We start from the raw sequence: 23,159 nt of genomic DNA on the forward strand, positions 1-23,159 counted from the left end.
TATTTTTTTTTGTTGTTGTTGTTGTGACTGAAATAGTGGTTTAAGAGCTTTGCAAATCATTAAATTCAGTGTTTTAGCTATAATTTTGTGATATATTATAGGGAGCTGTGTGGTGGACCAACCACTGAAGGAAAGTTTTGAAGTTCAAAAGGGATTTAATTTAAACTACAAAAAGAATAAAAACAATTTACAAATAATTAGGCCCATAAAATCGGTCAACATAACAGAATTCTACTGAAATAATTGGTAACAAAAATAACATCAAACAAACCAAGCAATTCAATTCGAAAAACTAAATAAAATTAATCAAGAATAGCCTGACAAAAAGCCTGACAGGAAAAACTTAAATGGTGGTGAATCTCAAACAAAAAAAACCAAAGGTGTGACCCACAAAAACAACCTAGCAAAGTTAACAAAGGAAAACCAAATACCACCTGCTGACACTGATGCATAGTCCTGGTCCACATAACCTGCTCCACCCCATGGCCACCTGCTGATTCTGAGTTTATGACACAAAAGTCTGCTGGATTTTATTCCAATCAATATTTTCTTTTGCAAGACATATTTATCCAATGGCACACAACACAAGGGTCATTAGGAGTTGCAGTTGTAATAGTTGTACAAGTTTAAACTGAATCTATCAGAGTGTGTAGGAGAAGAGACAGAAATTATGTTCATTTTTAAATGTGCATCCATTATTTGTTCTCATACATATTTCATAATACTTTGGGTGGTTGTCAAGGAGCACATTCAGCCCAATTCCACCATCTAGTGGATGATTAAAATGTGGCACAAAAGTGAGGATGATTTACATTTTTTTAAGTGGACAACTTGGAGCTTATTCAGATCCAAGCTGTGATTAAAACACATTTCATCGTCTGATCCTGTGGCATTACATTTTCCACTCCTTTCATAATTTGCCATCTTGTCAAGCTGCTTCCTTTATTAGGCCCATCTAGTATGAAGAAATTAAATCAGCTGTTTATAAAAAAATAAAAAAAAGAAAAATACCTCCTCTCTCACCCACCCTTCCCATCTCCCCAGGGTAGGGCGGGTGGCTTTTCATCTCTCAAGCTCAGGTTCTCTACCAGAGACTTCGAAGCTTGAGGGTCCTACGCAGTATCTAAGCTGTTCGTAGGACTGCACTTTTCTGGACGGAAATGTCTGATGTTTCACCAGGTATCTGTTGGAGGCACTTCTCCAGTGTGGGGTACACGGCCCCCAGTGCTCCGATCATCATGGGTACTACTGTTGCTTTCACCCTCCAGGCCTTCTCCAGTTCTTCCTTGAGGCCTTGGTACTTATCTTTTTCTGATATTTCCATCATTGGGATGGATACATCAATCACTACAGCTTTCCTCTGCTGCTTATCCGTGATCACTATGTCCAGTTGGTTGGCCATCACCATTTTATCTGTCTGGATCTGGAAGTCCCAGAGGATCTTAGCTCGCTCATTCTCCACCACCTTGGGGGGAGTTTCCCACTGGGACTTAGGGGTCTCCAGTCCGTATTCTGTTCCTGTACACCATGCCGGCTACTTAGTAATGGCACTCCATGTATTCTTTGTGTTTCAGGGGCTCCTTTGCATAGTCTACACCTGAGATCCTGGGAGATATATATATATATATATATATATATATATATATATATATATATATATATATATATATATATATATATATATATATATATATGGAGAGAGAGAGAGAGAGAATTATTAGTTAGGAAATTGGTCAGGATTGGGAGGCTTATTAGTAGGGATACTCTTGTAAAGAAAATTTTCTCTCGTGCAGAAACCCGGGACGTAGCCATGCAAGCTTGGTGCGTCAAAAAAGAACTTTTTCGATGTGATGCAAACATGAAGGAAAGGAAGCTCACCGTTTCACCAGTAGAGGGCAGCAACAAGCCTTCGATAAGCCTGACCTGCTTCAGCGCGACTGCCACATTCAAAAATGTAGGAAATTTTAGCAGTCCAAAGATAACTCACTTCATAAAAGCTTAAACTCGACTCTGAAGAAATGTTATAATAGTGTTGAATCATAGTATTTATTTAAAGTGTTTATACAGTTATAATATTGATGCCATTTTAAAAGCACAGATTTTTGTAAGAAAAAAAATAATAATGTCGACGTATAATGGTTATAATTATTGCATTATTTAGATTTTAGTCCGTAGAATAGATCATTGTATTTAAATGAGATAATCAACAAGCCTGCCATTATAATTTTGGCTAGATTTCATCCAAGAATGATTAGTCAGGATAGGGCGTGAAAGAAAACGTTTACGAGATGTCAGTAAATGCATCACGGGTTATCAGCACCATCACAGCCTGTATGTCATCTTTCTAGCAAGGTGTCACTGTTGGCAGCTAGCTACCTGATTAGCTTTTACTTTAATTTTATATTATCGATACATACTTTTGCTTAACGCCCCTAAGCTTGTGGTGCCATGAAAGGAATCAGGTTTTCGGTGATTTTCCTGGTTCTTTCTGTGTCTTTGTTGTGCACATCCGAAGCAGCCAGGAGCAGGACCAGCAACCAGAACAGCTTTCGACGGGCAGCGAACGGCATCTATCAGACTCTTAGCAATGTGTTCGGAGAAGAAAACATTAGAGGGTTATACAAGGTGAGCTTTTGGGATTTTCGAAAGCAAGACAGACTGGTCTTGTTCGAGCTGTAGCAGGCCTGTGGTTTGTGGTCTCTGTAGGGTAAAACTGGAGGGAAGCGCGCCATGGCCTGGTTAACAATCTAATGGATGCCATTTTGAAATATTAGCCTTTATCCTGTGCTTTTTTTTTTTAATTGTCTAAAGAAAAGCCCATCCAGCTAGTGTTATTGTATATTCAAAGCATTTAATATGTATTCTTGTAATTCTAATTCGGTATTTTGTGGTGTTATCTACTGCCACTTGTCATACACAGTTCATCAGAATTGTTCTTATTAATGCACTACAGAAATGACAGTCCTATCTGTCCTAGCAGTAACAGCCCTCGCTCTTCTTAAAGACTGTATCCAGGTCAGTGGAAAACTGCATTTACAAAGGCCAAACTGGATCAACGTGTGTGCTTTATTCGGTCTGACTGCATTTCCTGTATTTTGAAGGTGCTGGTTTATTTCCTGCATTTGACCGCTAAGTCAAGTGGCATGTGTTGAGCTCTTTGTGTGTTTAATCTTAAATCTGAAAAAACAGAAATTTCCCTCTTTACATGTGTAGATGTCAGTGTTATATGTTAAAAAGCCTAGTGTCTCATTCATTTCCCTGATATGCAAATTATGAGCAGAGGTGCAGGAAGTATTAAGTTCATGTTGCTATATAGAAATGACTGTAAAAATGTGGCATTAGTTGTAATGTGTATATGTTATCAAGAAGTGTACTTTTGCATGGCGAAAGGTACTTATTAAAGAACTTTCTTCCCTTACCTCACAATAACTCAAGTTTAGGATGGGTCTTGCATTTTTGCAAAAATAGTATTATACCAACTTATTCAATTGTAATTAACTTTATACAGGGAAAACTACCTTTTCCATTGAGCATGTAACTTTTCTACATACATATTTAGTTATAATTGACTTTATACAGGGGAAACTAACCTTTTCCACTGCACATGTAACCCCCACTCTCTTCTTTCATTACTTGGTTGTTTGGAATTTAAAAAAAAAATAGTGATAATTGATAATCTTTTTTAATACATTTTGGTTAAGCAGCTTCTTTCAGATACACCTATATATATATATATATATATATATATATATATATATATATATATAGTTAGATAAATAATACATAATATTTTGTCATTTTGTCTTGTTTGAAAATAACTTTATTTGTAACATAACGTTACCAAAGTTAGATTTGGGTGTTTATGTAACTGAGAAAAAAATAACTAAATGAACTTGAAATGGCAAAAGCAATGTCTAGTGTAATGGAATTATAGGGTAGAATCCTTTAAAATAAATAATACAAAATTAAACTGGCTTCTTCCAGGATTTTTTCTAAACCGTGGAGTAGGGCTTCCCCATCCAGCCGATTAAAATGGGGCAAGAAATTTGTTTTAAATATATAGAAAATAATATTGAGCACAAGTTCAGAATTGAAATCAAAATTTGATTGGGTGTATTCCCAGTGACTTATTAGCAAAGGCTGTAACATGGGTAACAACGTTAGTATCAAGTTAGTAGCAAGTTTTCTTAACTAGAAGTAATCATGCTGTAGCTAACATTACCTCCATGCAAAAGCATTGCTCAACTTACGCAGTTTGTTTGGGGAAAAAAAGAAAATAGTGTGTAAAGATTTTTCATTCATCTTTTGCTGTCTCTGGCTGGTTTCCTGAACATGATGCTGACACACATCGTTCAGCACTGCTCTGCACATCTCCCGCCACTGATCCACCAGAGAGCGTGTGCGTTCATTGTGGGTTTAAAGACAGCTCGAAAAAACACATAACGACATGTTAATGGATTAAACGGTGGTAGTGACTACAGAAGTGTATGGGGCAGAGGGTGCAGATACGTGTCCCACGCATACCCAGCTTCATTTCGCCTCTGCTCCCTCGGATTCCTTTTTCTTTCTTAGAAAACACAGAGTCAACAACCTGACACCGTCCTGGTTTTCCAAATGCAACTGTAACTGATGCAGGTTAAACACCAGCTGATCGACGAGCATCGTGGCATGCACAACCCCACACTGCCATAGAGGAAGTTTCACATTAAATATGAAATTACTTTTATTATTTATTTATTATACATAAAGACACAGAAACCCACCCACTCCTATTGCTGACAACTTTTTCTAGTTCTTGTGGCCTCTTGAACAAAGTTCTTGCTTCTCATGTAACAAGCAGATGTCAGAGGCTTTGCTCTGTTCTGTCACCTCTTTCTACACTGAAGCAAGTCTCAGTAGAACCAAACAGGAAGTTGGGACTCCAGTATTGGTTTTTCAAAATGGAAGCTATTTGCAGTGCAGCGCCACATTTCCTGGGCAGGTTACAATGTCACACTTTCATTATAGTTCTTATATGTGGGCAAATATGGACTTGATGTTAATATGGATCCCTTTGTACAGTATAATTTATATTTGTAACTTTGATAAAAAAAAATCATCAGTTTTATGGCAAGGCGGCTTTTATTTTGTCAGCGATGTGCATGATTATTTACATGTGGCAGAATGATCAACATAACACCCATTTCAACAAATTTCCAAAGTGCTAGCCCAGGAAAAAGCCTCTAAAACAGTCAAGTTAGTAGTAATAGAATATGTAATATATTCACTAGACCATAAAAGGGAAGTTTTAGGGATTTAAAGCGGTGGGCATCAACTCTGGTCCTCAAAATGTGTCATCTTGCAGGTTTTAGTGTTTACCTGGTATAACACGTTTGATTTAAATGAGAAGGTTCTCCAACAACTTATCAACCTGCACCATTGATATGAGTCAGGCGTGTTGCAGCAAGAACATACTAAGACCTGCAGGGTTGTAGATCTTGGGGGACTGGAGCTGGTTCGTAAAATTCTGATCTCCCAAACTGTGATCTGGAGATATTTAGAAGGACCCTGTTTATCTGTATACTTCAGTGGTCGGTCAGGGTGCATACCAGGTCATTAAAACTAAAGATCTGACAAGGTCATTTAAGGCCATGAAGATTTGAAATCCTAGGTTTGGCTTTAGAAATCCTAACAGGATACTAGAGAAGGGAGGCCAGCCCTGGGGTGATGTGGTCAAAACCTTTTTGTGCCACTTTTTTGCTGCTGTTTTATTGGCTGAGGTGGATAGAACCTGACTGATTCCTGGGTACAGTTAGTTACAGCAGGCAAGGCGAGAATATACAAATAGTAGTTGAAGAAATTATGATTTTAGATGTTTTGTTTGTTTTTTTTTAACTATAGATATCAACAAATATTTTAAAGTTTGACCTGAGCATCAAAACAAAGGTTGGAATCAAATTACTTCTAGTAATTAGTTAAATTACTCCTAGACAGTTATATTACTGTCTGATATATCAACACAGCTATATTAATACATTTTACAGAAATTAGGGGGACTAAACAGAACAACCTGAATTTATTTATTTCTTTTTTAAATTGAACGTAAGGACATTTTGATTAGTTTTCAAACACAAGTGTTATTGCCAGGATCATTATTGTTATTGCAAATTTCTGTGAAAATGAGTAATTAAATTTCATGTGCAGTAGTGGGTTGGTTCTTGTGAAGACATTTTCCAGCAGAAGTCTAGGTTCCATAAATTGTGTTTAATCAGTCATTTTAACTTGTCACTATTCTGTCGAAAGTTTATTCATTTCAAGATTCAAATCAGAGAAAATGAGATGCTTTGCTCAAAGTTGCAAAATGCATCTTGGATTTTAATTCTTTATATGGGGAATATGCTAATTCTCCATGTCTTATTGTCCTTGTATTCATCCTTCCTCCAGTACTCCTTATTCAACCATTCACTCAATTAGTTCCCCTGAATATGAATGGGGAAACAACACACTTAAGAAACATTTTTTTCCCCAGGAGAAAGCATAAAACCTTGATACTTATTTATTCTAGGGGTCTATTTTTGGCAGATATACACCTGTTATTGCTCTCACAGTACCAATTTATTTTCAGCTCAAGTAACTATCTTTGAATAAAAAGCACTCAGCAGAGTTCATAAGCGGAAACAAGACGTGCTCACACAATAGCAGAAGACAGAAAATAGCCAGAGAGACTTTGACATTGTAAGAGGCAGAGTACTTTGTATGTGATCCTGTGGGATCACCTGCAAGGCTGAATTTATTCTCTTGGCTGTTTAGAAGGAATATTTCAAGTAAAAATGAGACTTGGATTAACCCATGACTTCTCTTTCCCTTCTCATCGTAGTTTTTCTCCAAAGCAACGGAGCGGTTTGTCCATGGAGTGGACTCTTTTCTGGACACCATCTGGAAGATCTGGTCAGATCTGCTGGATGTGATGGGCATTGATTGTAAGCCTTTAACTGTAAAGAGTGAAGCATGTTCACATGGATATTTTCCAACTTGGTAATAATATTCATTTTCTCCTGTTTTTCTCGTTCTCTTGCTGGTGTAGCCTCAAACCTCAGCCACTACTTTAGCCCCACATCTCTCACCAACTCCCCAGCACGCGCCCTGCTCCTGGTCGCTGCTGTGCTCTTGGCTTACTGGTTCCTCTCTATGTTCCTGGGGGGGTTCTTTTACCTGCTGCACGCCGTCTTTGGACGCTTCTTCTGGCTTGCACGTGTCATACTCTTCGCCTTGTCCTGCCTCTACATCTTGCAGAAGTTTGAGGGCGATCCTGAGCGTGCGGTGCTACCACTGTGCTTCATCATGGCTGTGTACTTCATGACTGGGCCCGTTGGAGCGTACTGGCGCCGGGGAGGAGGGGCAGGTTCATTGGAAGAGAAGATTGATCACCTTGACACCCAGATCAGGCTGCTGAACATCAGGTTGACCCGTGTGATAGACAGCCTGGAACACAGCGGGGATCAGTAGACGAACCGTAAGCTGCAGCCAGGATGAGTTTTGAGAGTAGGGTTGGGGAAAAACCAAGTTTAAATGTTAAAGCAGTACAATCCTGCACACTTCTGGAGAAACACAACTACTGAATATTTACAACTCTACTGTCAGGTGGGGAGAAACCAAGGTTTCAACGCAATGTTTCAAAGGCTTGAATCAGTTTTGGTAAGCAGATGAGTTTAAAAAAAAAAGAAAGAAAGAAAAAAGAAAGTCCTCAGTGACATGGACAGTTGACCTGGAGCTCACAAACAAACCAAACATTATGTATTTAATTTTTGCCTCAAGGATTTGGAAGGTTTTTCTACATCTACAAGAAAGTTGTCAGATATTTCAGGCATCTGGCCTAATTCTACACCTCAACTACTTTTGAGAAGCCTCTTATTTGGTTTTTTGTTTTGTTTTGTTTTGGCATCTACCAACAGTACTTATGGTTAATAAATATGCATTTATGTATGTTTGCTTATCCTCGAAAATAACCAGATGCTCAAGACTTGTCCACAAAAAATTGTCCTCCTTTTTAGCCTTCTTTGGGAGTGGGGGTGATAACAGGGGGGGACTGATACATTGTTATTTCTAATATGTAAAAGCTTAAATATGTCAGATAGTTGTCCATAGTAAGATTTATTTATTCCATATCCATCCAAACTGTAAAAACACATCTATCTAGTTTATTTCACTGAGTCGTCATTCCATGGTGACAATAGTTTAACATCAGGACCTCTTTTTCTCGTGTGAATGTGGGTGGGTGCCAGAGCAAATTCCTGAGACCTACTCAAATGTGTGTGCATGTGAGGGGCCGAGCTAATGAAATGGAAAAGCACTGTACTAAAAATCACCATCTGACTGGAGGGAAATGCAGCCAGCGAGTATTATCTCAGGGACTCATTCAACACATTGAACTGAAATTTGATATCAAGTGTGTTTAAAATGATGTACTGGCCTCTTTGAGTCTTTTAACAGTTAGGATTTGGGATCTGTTTCCTCACAACACTTGACATTTCGCATTGCGAGCCAGTTGCAAAGTTTGATTTGTGCCTGATATGTACACCAAATCTAGATTTCATCTTTCCAATGCAGGAGATCTACAGGGATCTGAACTGCAGCTAGAGGCTCTAACCTTAATTGGGAAATAGAAGTTTTAAAACGTTTGTCGAGCCGTTTTTCCATAAACTATTTGCGAAGTCACATCATGGTGAAAAATTTGTTTAGACATGAATCAAAAGGATTCATGTCTAAACAAATATTAAAGGATTTGGGGATAAGTGAGATCAGCTTTAAAAAAAAAAAAAAAAAGTTATCAATTAAATGAGGGCGAATGCTTTTGTTTCTGTGGACAGAAAGTTAACATACAGCTCCCTCTTTTTATTTTTTTAACTTATGGAAATTCCTGCATCATTTATTGAAGATACTAAGTGATCATCTCTTTACAGTATTTTTAAATGGTACTAAATACCAATTGATTAATCATGCAGTATAACATTGTTCAAACGAATGTTGTAAGCATCCTCATTACTGTAATTTGTTTATTTCTGCTGTTGTTTAATGTTATGCACTGTCTCAACATAATGGCCTTTTTCATACTTTTATTTCTCATTTATGTGTCTCATATCTGTAATTTAATTATACCCCCCACATCTCTTATGTCTAAACCAATCCCAGTGCCGTCCACTTTCAATGAGAGCGATTGAGTTGAGGACACGTTAGGGGTTTTGCGGATCAATGGGACTTGTATTTAAATACTAAGAATGAGTACACATTTATGATATACCCCTGATCGAGTATATTCATTGCAGCACTGTTGTCATGTTTCTCCACATTGTCTGATAAATCTCAGTTTTAACTTTTGTATCAATGCATTTTAAATGCATGTTAATTTCTTTCATTGGAGTAGTTGTTTTCCTTTTTTTTTTTTTAGTTTGATCTTAAAACGAGTTGCTTTCCAAATAGTCCAAAAAAAGTGAAGTCAGATTGTCTTAATATACATTTGTTGTTTAGCAAAAACTCACCCAGTTAACCCACCCAGCTCATGTATCTGATGTAATGTGGGATTTAGTTGCATGTTGCTTTTTTTTGCCTTTTTTCACTAGTCAAAGTATTCATGTTTTGGACTGTCTATGTACAGAACCCTCACGCAATGTGATGTTGGTGTGATGAATTAGCCAGAAAGTTATTCTATTTTTAATCTTATTACTGTTCAAGGTGTTTTCTGTATCTTTTAACATGTGCATGATTTGCTGAACTTCATAGACCAAACTGTTACACTTGAAAGGCTCCTAAACATCACAGGACTGAGCTTGTTATGAAGCAAGTCTTCTCTTTCTCTCCATAGTCACTCCTAGTAAGGACCCCTGATGTGAAAGAAGGTAAATCTTCAGTAGAAAAGATAAGAATCAGTCTTTCTTTTCTCTTAAGACAGAACCCAATGAGAAATGGGTTTGATCTTGGTGAGTTGTGTACTCATGGCCTACAGATCTGACTGTAGCCATAGTCTGTGTATGTTTAAAGATGAGATGATGTAACGTGACCAGTGAAGGTGTTATGCAAATTATTGTTCTGTTGCTGGAGGAAAATGTAACCCATCTTACAGTGGATCATTGCACTATTGTGTGAAAGTTCAAATGTGTATATAGTGTTGTACTCCGACTCATTCAGGATTTTTAAGATTTTTTTTTTTGGATCTTGTATTTTAGACACTGAACTAATCAAATGATTATGGAAACACTCAAAGATCTAAAAAGGAGACTTCTTTTGAGCTATCATGGAAGAAGACGTAAATACTCAAGCTGCCACTGGCTGTAGATCTATCCATGCATCACCTAGAAGCTGAATGGTACCACCTGTTTGTATCTCTCAACATTAGACTGAATACTACACACACATTGATTTTAAGTGTCCAATAAATGTTCTGAAATTCCATTGTTTTCTGTACTGTATTATTTTTCTTTTATTCCAAGTAGCCTGCTTTTTATACTCTGTTGTGCCAATTATGTCTTGTTTTTTTGTTTTTGATCGAAGGAAAGTTTGTAACTTTTAATTTTATTTGTAAATGCAGATGGATTTTGTTTTCAATTTTACCAATTAATATTTTTACACCTTTTCCCCTTAAAGTTAAATGTTTCTGTACTGCTATGTGGCAAAGCCAACCTGTTCTATCTGCTGTTGTGTTGTTTGTGTTATGAATGTGTGTCTTAATGAAAGCCTGTTAGTGGGGGAACATGGCTCTTTTTGTGTCGGAGTGAAAATGAGGTCCAGATTTGAATAAACACCGCCGTATGGCTGAATGTCCAACATTTTCTGATTCATTCATGATCTCACAACATGCTTTCCTCTTGTTCCAGAGTTTATTAAATTAGATTCATTTAGGTATGTATTTCCCGCTCAATATGTCTCCAGGAATGCCTGGAGTTTAGTTTATTTCCAATAAGTACAAACAATTTTCTGTGACCTGAGCAACTTCCACTTATTAAAATACATTTCTTTTTATGCATTTATAGTATCTGATGGTTTTCTTCCATTATTATATTCCTATTCTTAGAGGCACACATCAATCGTGGGTGATTTTTTTTTTTTTTTTTTTTTAGCACTTGGTGACTTTAGAAACAGTGCTTATTGAGTTAAAAGGGAATAGAATTATAATGTGTTGCAAAGAGTACCTCCAGAGGAAACCGTTAGCCCAACCCTTTGGATAAAAGGTGCCAAGTCGGAAAAAAATGTTTTGATGTTGTTGCAGGTGACACAAGAGTTCCATCTGAACAGCTAAATTTTATGAATTATCAAATATAGCTGTAGTTCTGGATTTAAATTCTTTATTTTGTGTGTGTGTGTGTGTGTGTAGGAATTTGTAGGTGGAATGTCACTGCACTGCAAACTCAAAGCACAGCAAGAATAAAAAGTTAATTGTGTGACAGTATGAAAAGCCGTATTTATTGCTTTATTCTCAAGTACCAAACAGATTACATTAAATCTGCAGCTGTTTACTAAGAAATACCCAAAGACCTTAAATGATATGAGTTTCTTTGGTCTCTCTCACTCTCTCTCTCTCAGCAGTGTTCCAAAATCCATGTGAAATAATACAACGTGCATGGACTCCTACACTATGGCCATCCATCCTCCGTTTTCTTAAAACATATTGTTGATGTGTCACATCTGTTTAAGTTATCCAGGAATGGCATGACTATCACTCCGAAGGTAACATGTCATTTATAAATTTCATTTTACTGTAATTGTGTCAATATTTAGTCAATGTAATATCTACCAAAACTACCTTGTCTGTATTTTCAATTTCATTTCAACGTATGAAGTAAGCGACTGGCAGCAGACTCTATGCTGTCAGCAGATCATCTTTATTTTACATTAGCAATTTCATTCCTGCTTGTGTTCTTTGTTAGTGTTCATCAAAAAGATAACTCTGGTCATTTGCATAGTTGTTTTCAAAATGTAATAGCTATTGGCAAAAATCTGCGTGAGAAGAAATAGTCTACACAATAATAAAGAATGTTTATATATTCTAGTGTTTTCATCTGGTCTAACATCAGCCAATCCAAACTTAAGTAAAAAATTAAATTTACAAATAGTCTTCATTATATCTTTTGGTTGGCCACTTCAACATGGGCATCAGCAGGCTAAGCAGATTGCAGCTTTGGTGGTTGCTGAGGCAACAACTTGGGCATGGGAGTTTGGAGAGGCCATAGAGAACAACTTCCTGCTAGCTTCGAGGAAGTTCTGGTCCACCATCCGGTGACTCAGGAGAAAACTGTGCCACATCAACACTGTGCATAGTGGGGATGGGTGGCTGCTGACCGCGACTCAAGATGTTGTGGTTTGGAGGAAGGAATACCTTGAAAAAACCTCCTCAATCCTACCAAGACATCTACCCATGACAAAGCAGAGCGGGAGACCCGAGGATGGGCCCGCCTATCTCCAGTACGGAGGTAGCTGAGGCCGTCATTAGCTCCTTGGTGGCAAGTCTGCGGGGGTGGATGACATCTACCTGGGGTCCCTTAAGGCTCTGGATGCTGTGGAGCTGTCTTGGTTGACACACCTCTGCACCATCTTTTTGCCATCATGGATAGTGCCTTTGGACTGGCAGACTAGGGTGGTGATACCCCTCTTCAAGAAGGGGGACTAGAGGGTGTGCTCCAACTATAGGGGGATTACACTCCTCAGTCCTCCCAGTAAGGTCTATTCAGAGGTCGTGGAGAGGGAGGTCCATCAGATAGTCGAACCTCAGACTGAGAAGGAACAGTGTAGTTTTTGTCCCAGTTGTGGAATAGTGGACCAGCTCTGCACTCTCTTCAGGGTCCGGGGCATGCTAGCTCACCCAACCAGTCTATATATGCTTTGAGGACTTGGAAAAAGACATTCAATAGTGTCCCTTAAGGACACCTATGGGGAGTGCTCAGGCAGTATGGAATACAGACTCTCTTGTACAATCTGTACAGTCCCTTAACGGCCGGTGTTAGACCTTGGTCAACATTATTGGCAGTAAGTCAGATGTGTTTACAGTCAGGGTTGGGCTCGACCAAGTCTGCGATTTGTCACCAATTCTGTTTATGACTTTTATGGACAAAATTTCTAGATGCAGTTTTGGCGTTGAAGGTATCCGTCTTGGTGGCCTCAGGATGTGTGTCTGCTTTTTACAGATGATATGGTTCTGTTGGCGCCATGGGGTCATGCTCTCCAGCTTTCACTGGAGCAATTTGTGCTGAGTGCGAAGCAGCAGGGATGACAATCAGCACCTCTAAAGCTTTATGACTCGTCTCACAAACAGAACCACAAAATCTGAGTAGCTACATCAACAAAAAGAAAACAAAACTTTTGCATAATCTTAGTTTTCAATTCATGATTCATGACAAATCACAGCTCACCACATGGCTTCCTTTCCTTCTACAGTAATGCTTTCAAATTGTCAGTATAAGCCTAAACTGATAAAGTACATTAGTGCTAGGAATGAACACATTATTACTTCGAATAATAATAATGGACATAAAGTGAATCAGAGGCTTTTTTGGCCAGTGAAAGTCTGCAAGTCTGGAGAGTGTTGTATTTTCTTTCTCTGTCAAGTTTACAGCTGCAATACATAAACTGTATCTGCAGCATACCAAGACCAACATATGCTAAGTCATCACCAAAGTGAACTTGCACACTTTGATACTGGACATATCCAGAGTTTAAAGCCAAGGCCTTAGTTAATATGAATGCCACATTGTCCTGTTAGCCTGCATTAAGCACACCTGGTTGGTTAAAGTAATGTATCAAATTTCGTAAATCCCACTTACTGTCTACTGGTTCGAGAAGGCGACACTCCAGGCAAGACTGGATCACCAACCAGGTAACTTCAAAGGTACCTCAAACCACACAAGAGCCTCAAAAGCCCCAGTTTCACCGGGTGTCACTTAGTATTTAGAAATTAAGCTGACTGTACAAAGAATTCAAACTTCCCAGCTGCAATTCCAATGATGATAAGTCCTGGGCTCTTCTTACTTCTCAGGTAAAAAGCTCTTCCAAATTGATCACTTTGATAGCCGTCCATGGGTGTCCTCTGGCGTACAAAAGGTGCATCCCCCCACACGTCATTATCATCTGCTCCTTTTGTTACAGACTTCAGTCGTTCTTACATTATTCTTAGTATGGCAGTGTAGTAAAGCAATACTGTCAATAAAAATGTGAAAAATTGAAACAAAAAATTGTAACATAACATAAAATCCAGCAGTAACAGTTACTGAATGCCAGGCTGTTCACAGGTCAGTTTTACAAGTCACAACCGGCTGCTCTGTGCTGTCAGAAACGGGCCACAACCCTAATGTCCAGGCTTCCTGTTCCACCAGAACATGCACCAGAACCCTGGGCCTGGTGTGATCCTTGGTCCACCTGGATATGGTGGAGACCGGTGTTGAAACTGGCACACAGGAGATTGACAGAGTCACTGGGAGCCAAAGAAACCAGCGGACCAGCGCCATCCAAAGACAGCGTTCCTAGACAGACTGAAATTGATATAGCAAGAGAAAAGATGTAAAAATATTCATTTAAAAAATAAAGTTTTTTTTCTTTCAGTCATGAGTTGGAAATGTTACCTGCTGTATTCTGATCCCAGATTTTGACTGAGCTGTCATGGGAAGATGTTGCTACCCGAGCAGTGTCACCATGACACATAGGAAGAAACATGCAGCAGGCTGTTGTCTGAAGATGACCTCTATACTCCACAACTTTACAGCCAGGCTGACGCAGATCCCAGAGCTAAGAACACACAACCATAACACTGCTTATACAATACTGTCATTTCCGGGCTATAGGCCACTACTTTTTTCACATTATTTGAATTCGGAAGCTTAAACAACAATGGCTAATGTATGGATTTTTACAGTCTAAGAAGTCACTTTGTGCTTCGCGCACACACCTCCATCATGGAGAGCACACTAAGAAATGCATATTATGCAACCTTTAAGTTAAAAGCGATCGATGTGACTGTTCAAGAAGGAAACAGAGATGCTGCACCCTCAGTGCAAGGTACAGCTTGTACTCTGGTGTACCCAATAGCCCCAAAATTAGAATAATAATGTTAAATGTTTTAGGACTACCTGCACAAACAAGTGGAGAATGCACATCTCAACACACATGGCACAAATTAATTTCATTTAGTGCCCCTTGTATCAACCTTAACACATTCACCATTAAAATTCTCACAGGAAACAACCACACAAACCCTTCCCAGTTTCTCACCGTGGCTTCACAACCCTGGCCTCCAAAACCGTTGCTGCTGGACACTAAGTAGTGACCATTTGGAGAAACGTCACAGTGGGTTTGAATGTACTGCTTAGCTGGAAAAGTATTGGTCACTTGCCATGTTCTACTGTCCCACACCCTTCACACAAAAAACACTCATTAGACACAAATAAGAATATACTGTCCTCAGTTGCAAACAAATACTGTATATCGACAATGGTACACATTAAGTCACGTTAATACTACAAGGATCTTGGTTGTGACAGTCCTTTGTTGGAGTGTTCTACTTTTCAACTAATGACTGACACAAAAGAATCATCTTTGTGCAAAAGGCATTAAAGTTTAACAATGAGCGAGTATCCGTTTCTAAAAAGAGAGGAAATATTCAATACAACCTAGCTGATCTATTTTTATATTAAAGAATCATCCAAATATTGTCTTAGAAATGAATGCGGCATGTAGTCATTGTATCACAGTGTACTGATTACAACATCTGCAATTACAAGAAAGCAGCTGGTTTAATGTCTTGATTGCCAAAAATGTTCTCAAGGGTTGAATATACATAAGAGGTCATAGATCAAAGTTTCACTTAGCTCAGTGTTAGCATGTGTGATTACTATAATCACTTCTCTTTTCGATTGCAACAAGTAGCTGCTGTCCACTCAGACTGTCACTATGATGACTTTCATATTTTTAAGCTCTGTTAAATCTCTTGCTTCCACCACTTATTAAAAACACACATTATTTGCTTTATGTGAGAGCTTAGTTTAGCCCCAGTCCCAACGTTTAAAATATGTCCTCATTTAGATAACAGCGGTTAAGTGTTTGCTTAAGTTATGGATAAAGTTTGGAGCATCGATGTAATTCCAATATTATATAAAAATCAAAGTGATTAGCTCATTTTCTATTATAACAACAATTTGAACACAGAAATAAGATGGGTCAGATAATTTATTACCAAGTGCAAATCATCCAGAAAAATGGGTTTTATCCATCTTTGACTGATTAGTAATCAGATATTGACTGGATTTACTCACCACCATAAATATAAAATATAGAAAAACAAAAAAATCTGACCCTGCATAAACATCATTCTGCATCTGCTTATAATACCAGTATATTACCAGCATTGGCAGCCAGTGAGACTTGTGATACCATTGTTTTTATGAAGTTGAAACCATTTGTGGATTTCTCTACAAGCTGAGTCCTTTTATATTAAATATCAACAAAAACATATCCACATATGCAACTGCACAATAAAATCTTCCTGTACCTTATGGTTTTATCCTCGGAGGTCTGAACTATAGAGGAGCTGGCTGGGACCCAACATACATGAGTCACCTAGACAGGGACACAGACGGTGAAGTGAAAGAGTTTACACCTTGCAGAGCATGAACACAACACCTAATAATCCGATTAAATAGAATATTGATTCAATTTTTCTCTGACAAAAACATGCCTAGGAGGCAGTCTAGCATGCTGAGTACACAAAAACTCTTATTCTCACCAGGTTTCTGGAGATGTTGTGTCTCTGTTCACATTTTGCAGATTCTATATCCCACAGGCACATCCAGTTGTCACGTGAGCCAGTGCACAGCTTTCTCCCATCTATTACAAACACATGTGGATGGCTGGTAATTAATATCAAATAGATTAAGTATATGTTCACTGACCACTGGGACAAATGAATAACTGACACAGTTTGGGATTGATAAACTACCTGCACATAAATTAAACCTAATACACCTGGTACTATTTGTTGTGCATCACACATGCTAGAAATGACAAACTGCCAATGTTATCTTGACATAAAAATCTTGAAGACCACAGTTAAAAATTTATTAAAGACAGAGGAAACTATGTGTGTTTCCTTGTGTAACTACCAGGGCTGATAGCAAGTCCATTGACCACCAACTCATGCCCACAAAATTCCTGAATAGGTTCATCTCCCTGGTTTAGGTCCCACATCAGAACAGTTTTGTCCCGTGAAGCACTAAAGATCCATGTACTCCCTGGATAGCAAAGCACCTGGTGGATAGATGGAAGCTGACTTTAGAGGAGATAGGACCAGAGAATGCATGCATGTAAAAGGTGTAAAAGCTTTGGACAGCACCACATCTTTATCAGTCTGTGTACACACAGTATTGACGTTACCTTGGTAACTTCTCGGTTGTGACCCTGGAAAGACTGACACATCCGGCCTTGTTTCCAGTCATACACCACAACAGCCTGCAGAGGGGAACACACACATGATGAATTAATGCCTGCATTATTAACTAGACATAATGTATCAATTCTTTGAACTAGACAAGTCTAACATTCTTATTTGATTTTTATTTTATTGAATATTGATTATTATTTATTAATATTAATATTATTTTAGTATAATTTGAGTACTATTTACATTAACTCATTGGCTGTCAGTCATGGTTATAGCAGATGTCTTTGGCAGCCAGTCACATAAGCAGTGTGCTTAATGAGTAGTAATTATATCCTACAACTTGTACAGTTCAATTTGTCATAAATACTTTTAGCTCATTTATGACTTCCTGTTTTTTTTTTTTTTTTTTTACCTGGTCACTCCCACCAGAAACACAGAGATCTGGGCTGAGACTTGTCACAGTGTTTATGGATCCATGATGGGCAGGTTCATACTGCAGGACCTGACTGTCAAAGGTACTATCAGCCTTCTCGGTTTGAGATGTCCTGTTCAAAGCATCAAGAAAAAACAATACCCATAAAGTTTACAAAGAACATTTTATTGATATCACATTGGATAGCTGATATATTTTTGAAAATATAAACTAATTTTAACAAATATTCTCAACATTTTTTTTTGCTTTGCTGCAAAAATGTAAGCGACTTTTGGTCTTGAATACAGTATTGTTTGTCCATGTGATCCAGATACTATGTCCATCCACAGGCAGCATTTATAATGCTTAAGAGTAATTATTATCAAATCAAAATGATCTTTGATCCATGACTTTGCAAGTTTTTTTAGTAACCTTTGGTTACAGAACTTTTCTAGGGTAGCAAAAATTTGTCTTTGTCTTCTAAGTTATGTCAGAACATGCAATCTGACTTCTCTCAAAGTGATTTATTGTCATCTTTCTTTATCATAATTGTACTTATCAGTTATAAAATCCCATTTCCAACAAAGCTGTGTAAAATTATAACAAATCAGAATTACTTTATCTGTTTAATCAATCATTTTGTAAGTACAAGATTTTAAGGGTTGAGACTGAAAAATTTTGTCTTTTTTTTTGTGCTTGCGTTTTTTGGAAAAATCATGTCGGTTACTTAGAATAGAAACATTTTTGCTCTGACAGCTCAGTTGTCAGAACTGAGTTCAGCTTTCATGTTTTGTTTTGTTTTTTCTAATATAACAATGTCTTGTTCTTGCTTAGACATGACACAACTAAAGGAAAAATGTTTAAACTGGAAATATCTCACCTGTAGAGCTCAGACCTCTTACGAAACTTGCTCTGTAGTTTGCCCATATCTGCCTAGGAGCCTACAGCCACACTGACAGACAGACACATTATAAAAAAGGGAACAAAATAAATGCCATGTAAAATAAACATATCTCACTTCAAGATGTAAAAAGATGTGTTTGTTTGTAGTGTTCAAACCTTGTTACAAAAGTTTGATCCATTTTAAAAAAAACAGCGAAAGAAACCATACTACACAACGCCATTAGGCATAAAATGACTGATGTGCACTGGATGTTCATTATATCATTGCAACAATATTCCCCTCAGTGAGATTAAAACCTCTGCCATACAAGCACCACTTTCTCACGCACGCTCAGCTAAGCTCCACCCTCGTTATCCCGGCGAACTCCCCCAACAGGCGAAAGGAAGGAGAGACCTCAAATCCTATTAGCGCCGCATCATTACCGTCACAAGGAATTAGTCTTTCGAAAACACCTGCTATGAATCGGTGCTGGCAATCATTATACAACTAACTCAAAATAATTGACGATGACTCTGGGTTCTTACACACTCTCGGAGTATGGGAGAAAGACATCTTACCTGTCACTAGGAGGTGTGGTCGCAAGGTGATGCTGAGGTTGAGTCGCTAGCTCGCTATCATGCTAACTAATCTTTATCTATCATGCTAAGAAAGATCAGAGTACTGAAACGTGGACGCACACTCGTTAAAAGTTGTCAGAGTCGTTGTTGAAACGACAGAGAATCGTTTCCCGTGGAGTGCCATGATAGTTTGGAGTTGAAACTCCGTAGGAAAGGGAACAGAGGTTTTCTTCTACTTTTTAATACTCATCCTTCTCTCCGTAGTGACCGTGAAGCGACGCTTTCTCGTATCCAGGGGAAGGTGCGGTCACGTGACACTGAACAGGAAGTGCTCGAAGCTCTTTTTCTTACAAAGTAAAAGCCCTGTAAGACTAATTGTCATTGTACCTGTTCGTTGAATATTTTGTACATGTTCAGGAGAAGCTGTCACAGAGCACTGGATAAAAATGTAGATCCGACAAGAATGCCCCTGCTGGCTGTGCATTATTTCCACCAATATTTGCATATATATATATTGCAATACAACACTGTTTTCATAAGAGTTGTGATACAGTGTAAAATGTACAGTTGTGCTCATATTTATTCATACTCTTTCATTAAAGAAGGAAAAAAACAGCTGCCTGTAAAATAAGCTAAAATTGACCAAAGTAATAATAAATAAAAATTTTATGAAAAACATTACATTTTTTTCTAATTCTGATTCAATAAAAATATTTCTTTTGAAAAGCAGACAAATAAGATAACTTATTACATATTACATCACTCATAAACTAATATTTTGTTGAACAATCCTTTTATGTTTTCGCTACAGTCAGGTGTTTTTAGTTTTCCTTCCTTTTTTAAGTCTCTAGTTATTTGAGTAACTGTTGTAAATTCAGCATTTTCTTTAATGAAAGGGTATGAATACATTGGAGCACAACTGTAATTAAATCCGAATCCAGTAACTTGTTAATCTCATGAATGCATATTTTATCTTGAACAGAACATAAACACCATATCAGAACACTTGAGACATTTCACCTCATTTTGAATTTGGTAACAGAGTGACGTTTACCAAATGTGTATTCTCATCTCTTCTCTTCCCAACTGCCTGTAAATGTGTGGTAAGTGAAGAGACCACTTGCTGGAGTTTTGTCTTTAGTTGCTCAACAATCCTGAACTTTTGTTGCGCTCTTTTTTTTTTGTTTGTTTGTTTGTTTTGTTTCATGATGAATGTTCTCTGTTGGTGAATAGTATGGGTTGCAGACAGGCCAGCTGTCTCCTGTGAAGCATGCTTATGTGATGGATGCAGTCACTGGTTTAGAATAATCTTGCTGAAATATACAAGGCCTTTTCTGAAAGAAACGTCATCTTAATGGGAGAATAATATACTGGTGTAAAACCTTAATGAACTTTTTATGTACAGTATGTTTAGTGAGGGAAATAAGTATTTAATCCCCTGCTGAATTTATAAGTTTGCCCAGTTCTTTAGAAATGAACAGAATCTAATTTTTATGGTTGTTTACTGATTATGGATAGAGATGGAAGTCAGAAGATCAAAATGTTACTGACCTGTAGCTGACTGTCCTTTCAGAGCAGTTTGGTCAACCTTTAGGTACAACCATTCACACCCCAGGCTGTAATCCTGGGTCAAATCCAACAGGTCTCTCAACAGCTAACATAATTTTTCCTTTTCATGTCATGCCTTGGGATTCTTCAGCGTAGCTTTGATTTCTACCCGCCTGACACTGTCAGCAAAGATAAGACCAGCCTCAACTTCATGTGCTCGATTCAAACAAATGCAGTACATGCAATTAAGTGCTGTGTTACTGGAATGTCCCCATTTCAATGGTTGAAATGGGCCACTTAGTTAGGCTACAGTCTAAACTGCTCAATACCTTTGTGAGATGACCTCAATCCAAATGTCTTGTTTGTACCAAAGAGAATAAGTATGTTACCACAATAAAAATGGAGCCAAGATTATTTTTTTCAAATGATAACTAATAATAAAATAACATCTTGTCTTGCACATTTAGCTCACTTCATTTTACTAGAATGACTCAACGAAAGGCAGCCTCTAAAATGTCTTCACTGTAATTTGGATTTTATAGTGCAGGGCGTGTTGTGCAGAGAGAAGTGATGTACCACGCATACATTTCCAACAATTTGTGCTAACTTTACATAGGCAAGTATTCAGCAAAGAAAATCCATACATGCATATCTACATTTTTTATTTATTCACCTGTGCACATCTGTTTCTAAAAATACTATGTGAAATTTCAGTAAAAAGAAATGGTCAATGATTTGCAAATCATTTAAACACTCATGATCAATAAAATTAACTGTCAATAGGTCAGTAACTTGGTTAGGTGAGAAAAGAGCAAATAAGATCCTGATTCATGCAGGAATTAAAACAAAGAATGCTTTGAGATTAAGAAGATTATTTGAGAAGAACATTTCTTTGTGTTGCAAAGAATCAATTGCTGAAAGGACTTGCAGAATCTGGAGAAATATGTATAGGGCATCTAATTTCTGCATGTCCTTTATGCATATGACAAAGCCAAAAACCAGTGCTGAATGGCTGGGATATTCAAGCCTTGAGACAGTACTGCATTAACAATGGGTACAACTGTGTTGTATGAGTTACCGCAATGACTCAGGAACACTTCAGAAAACAGTTTTCCATGATCTCAGCTCATCATTGCATCCACAAATGGAAGGTAAACCACTCTAAGCAAATTTTAGAAACACTCTTAAAACCATTTCTGGGCTCTTTAAAGATTTGTTCAAATAACATGGAAAATTGTCCTGTCCTGAGTGTCCTAACTCAAGTCTCTTTTAAAGAAAAGCTTTAGTCTTATCTTAGTAAAGCTTTTAGTGGAATATTTTTCAGAATGACTATTTTATTTTATTTTTTATTTAAGCTTAACATTTTTAATAAAATTTCCAGTATCTTCCTTTCCTTGATGTAAAAACATTTTACATTCTATGTAAAATGTGAATGTGTCATGTATGCATGTCTCAAGGGTTTGTGGTTTAGAGGTCTTGATGGGTAAATATGGGGTTATGGTTGTTCATGAGACTGGCTTTTACTGGCTGTAGAGAGAGCAGAGAAGTGTCAGGATGCGAGATGGATGCTGAATCAGCCTTCAGATCAACATGTGAAAATCTGAAAATCCAAATGTCCGTGGTGGAGCTTTAAGAATAATTTGATTGACGGTTGACCTGTTTTTCTTGTGTACATCAGTGCATTAATACAGGCGAGGGCCAGTTTGCATTATCTGCAGTTGTTAGGTAGCTACTCAGTGGAAGGATCCCTAGACTTTTATGAGGTCTATTGTGCTGGAAAAGCTGGTGGCACTTGACAGATTTTAGGTTTGTTTGCTAACAGTTGTTTCAGTTTGGTTTTGACAACCATCGATTGAGTTAGTGGCAACATATTGTGCAGGACAAGATGGAGTATACAGTTCCTCTGTGAAATGTGTCTCTGCTAAGTTCAGGATTCTCATCTTGTCGAGACACCTCCCTATTTCTGTTGCTATACTGTTTTGTTAAAGTCTTTCAGCAATCCCTTCAACAAAGCAAACAAACATAAATACAGCTGAATTTAAATCAAGGATTGGGCTCTTGATATAAGTCAGTGGAAAGAAGGTCTTATGTTTCATCTAGCCAATGGCAAACAGCAACACAGTAAATTTTCAAAAGGTTGAGATAATAGAGCCTTTGAGTTTTAGTTTAATGTAGACCATAACTACATTCAGTAGCACAACAATCTGTGGCTCCTGCACTGGCTGTGGAGTTGAATGAACACCTAAATAAAAATAGAACATAATGACCTTCACGGTTTACTGCAGTGCTATTTGATTGCATACTTGTGTACTTGTTATTGTTTCTGCTGCACAGATTGTTCAAGCT

General features: G+C 37.8%; 2 protein-coding genes across 2 annotated transcripts; one reads left to right on the plus strand and one right to left on the minus strand.

Annotated features, from left to right (window-relative positions):
- Nucleotides 1-2,448: 2,448 nt before the first annotated feature.
- bri3bp (bri3 binding protein) lies at nucleotides 2,449-8,017 on the plus strand (the record flags this gene model as incomplete). The annotated part of the gene is made up of 3 exons (XM_079250766.1): nucleotides 2,449-2,625; nucleotides 6,857-6,959; nucleotides 7,064-8,017. 3 exons carry the CDS (start codon nucleotides 2,449-2,451, stop codon nucleotides 7,483-7,485), a joined length of 702 nt encoding a protein of 233 aa, XP_079106892.1. The 3' UTR covers nucleotides 7,486-8,017.
- Nucleotides 8,018-14,289: 6,272 nt separating this feature from the next.
- On the minus strand, nucleotides 14,290-18,759 carry wdr31 (WD repeat domain 31; the record flags this gene model as incomplete). The annotated part of the gene is made up of 9 exons (XM_079250892.1): nucleotides 18,685-18,759; nucleotides 17,805-17,937; nucleotides 17,386-17,460; nucleotides 17,115-17,259; nucleotides 16,739-16,839; nucleotides 16,505-16,572; nucleotides 15,229-15,370; nucleotides 14,583-14,745; nucleotides 14,290-14,492 (listed from the first exon to the last, which is right to left on the minus strand). The coding sequence occupies exons 1-9, from the start codon at nucleotides 18,729-18,731 to the stop codon at nucleotides 14,290-14,292; spliced, it is 1,077 nt and encodes a 358-aa protein (XP_079107018.1). The 5' UTR covers nucleotides 18,732-18,759.
- Nucleotides 18,760-23,159: the final 4,400 nt, after the last annotated feature.

Source organism: Telmatherina bonti, assembly GCF_933228915.1.
Source record: "Telmatherina bonti genome assembly, chromosome: 13".
NCBI lineage: Eukaryota > Metazoa > Chordata > Actinopteri > Atheriniformes > Telmatherinidae > Telmatherina > Telmatherina bonti.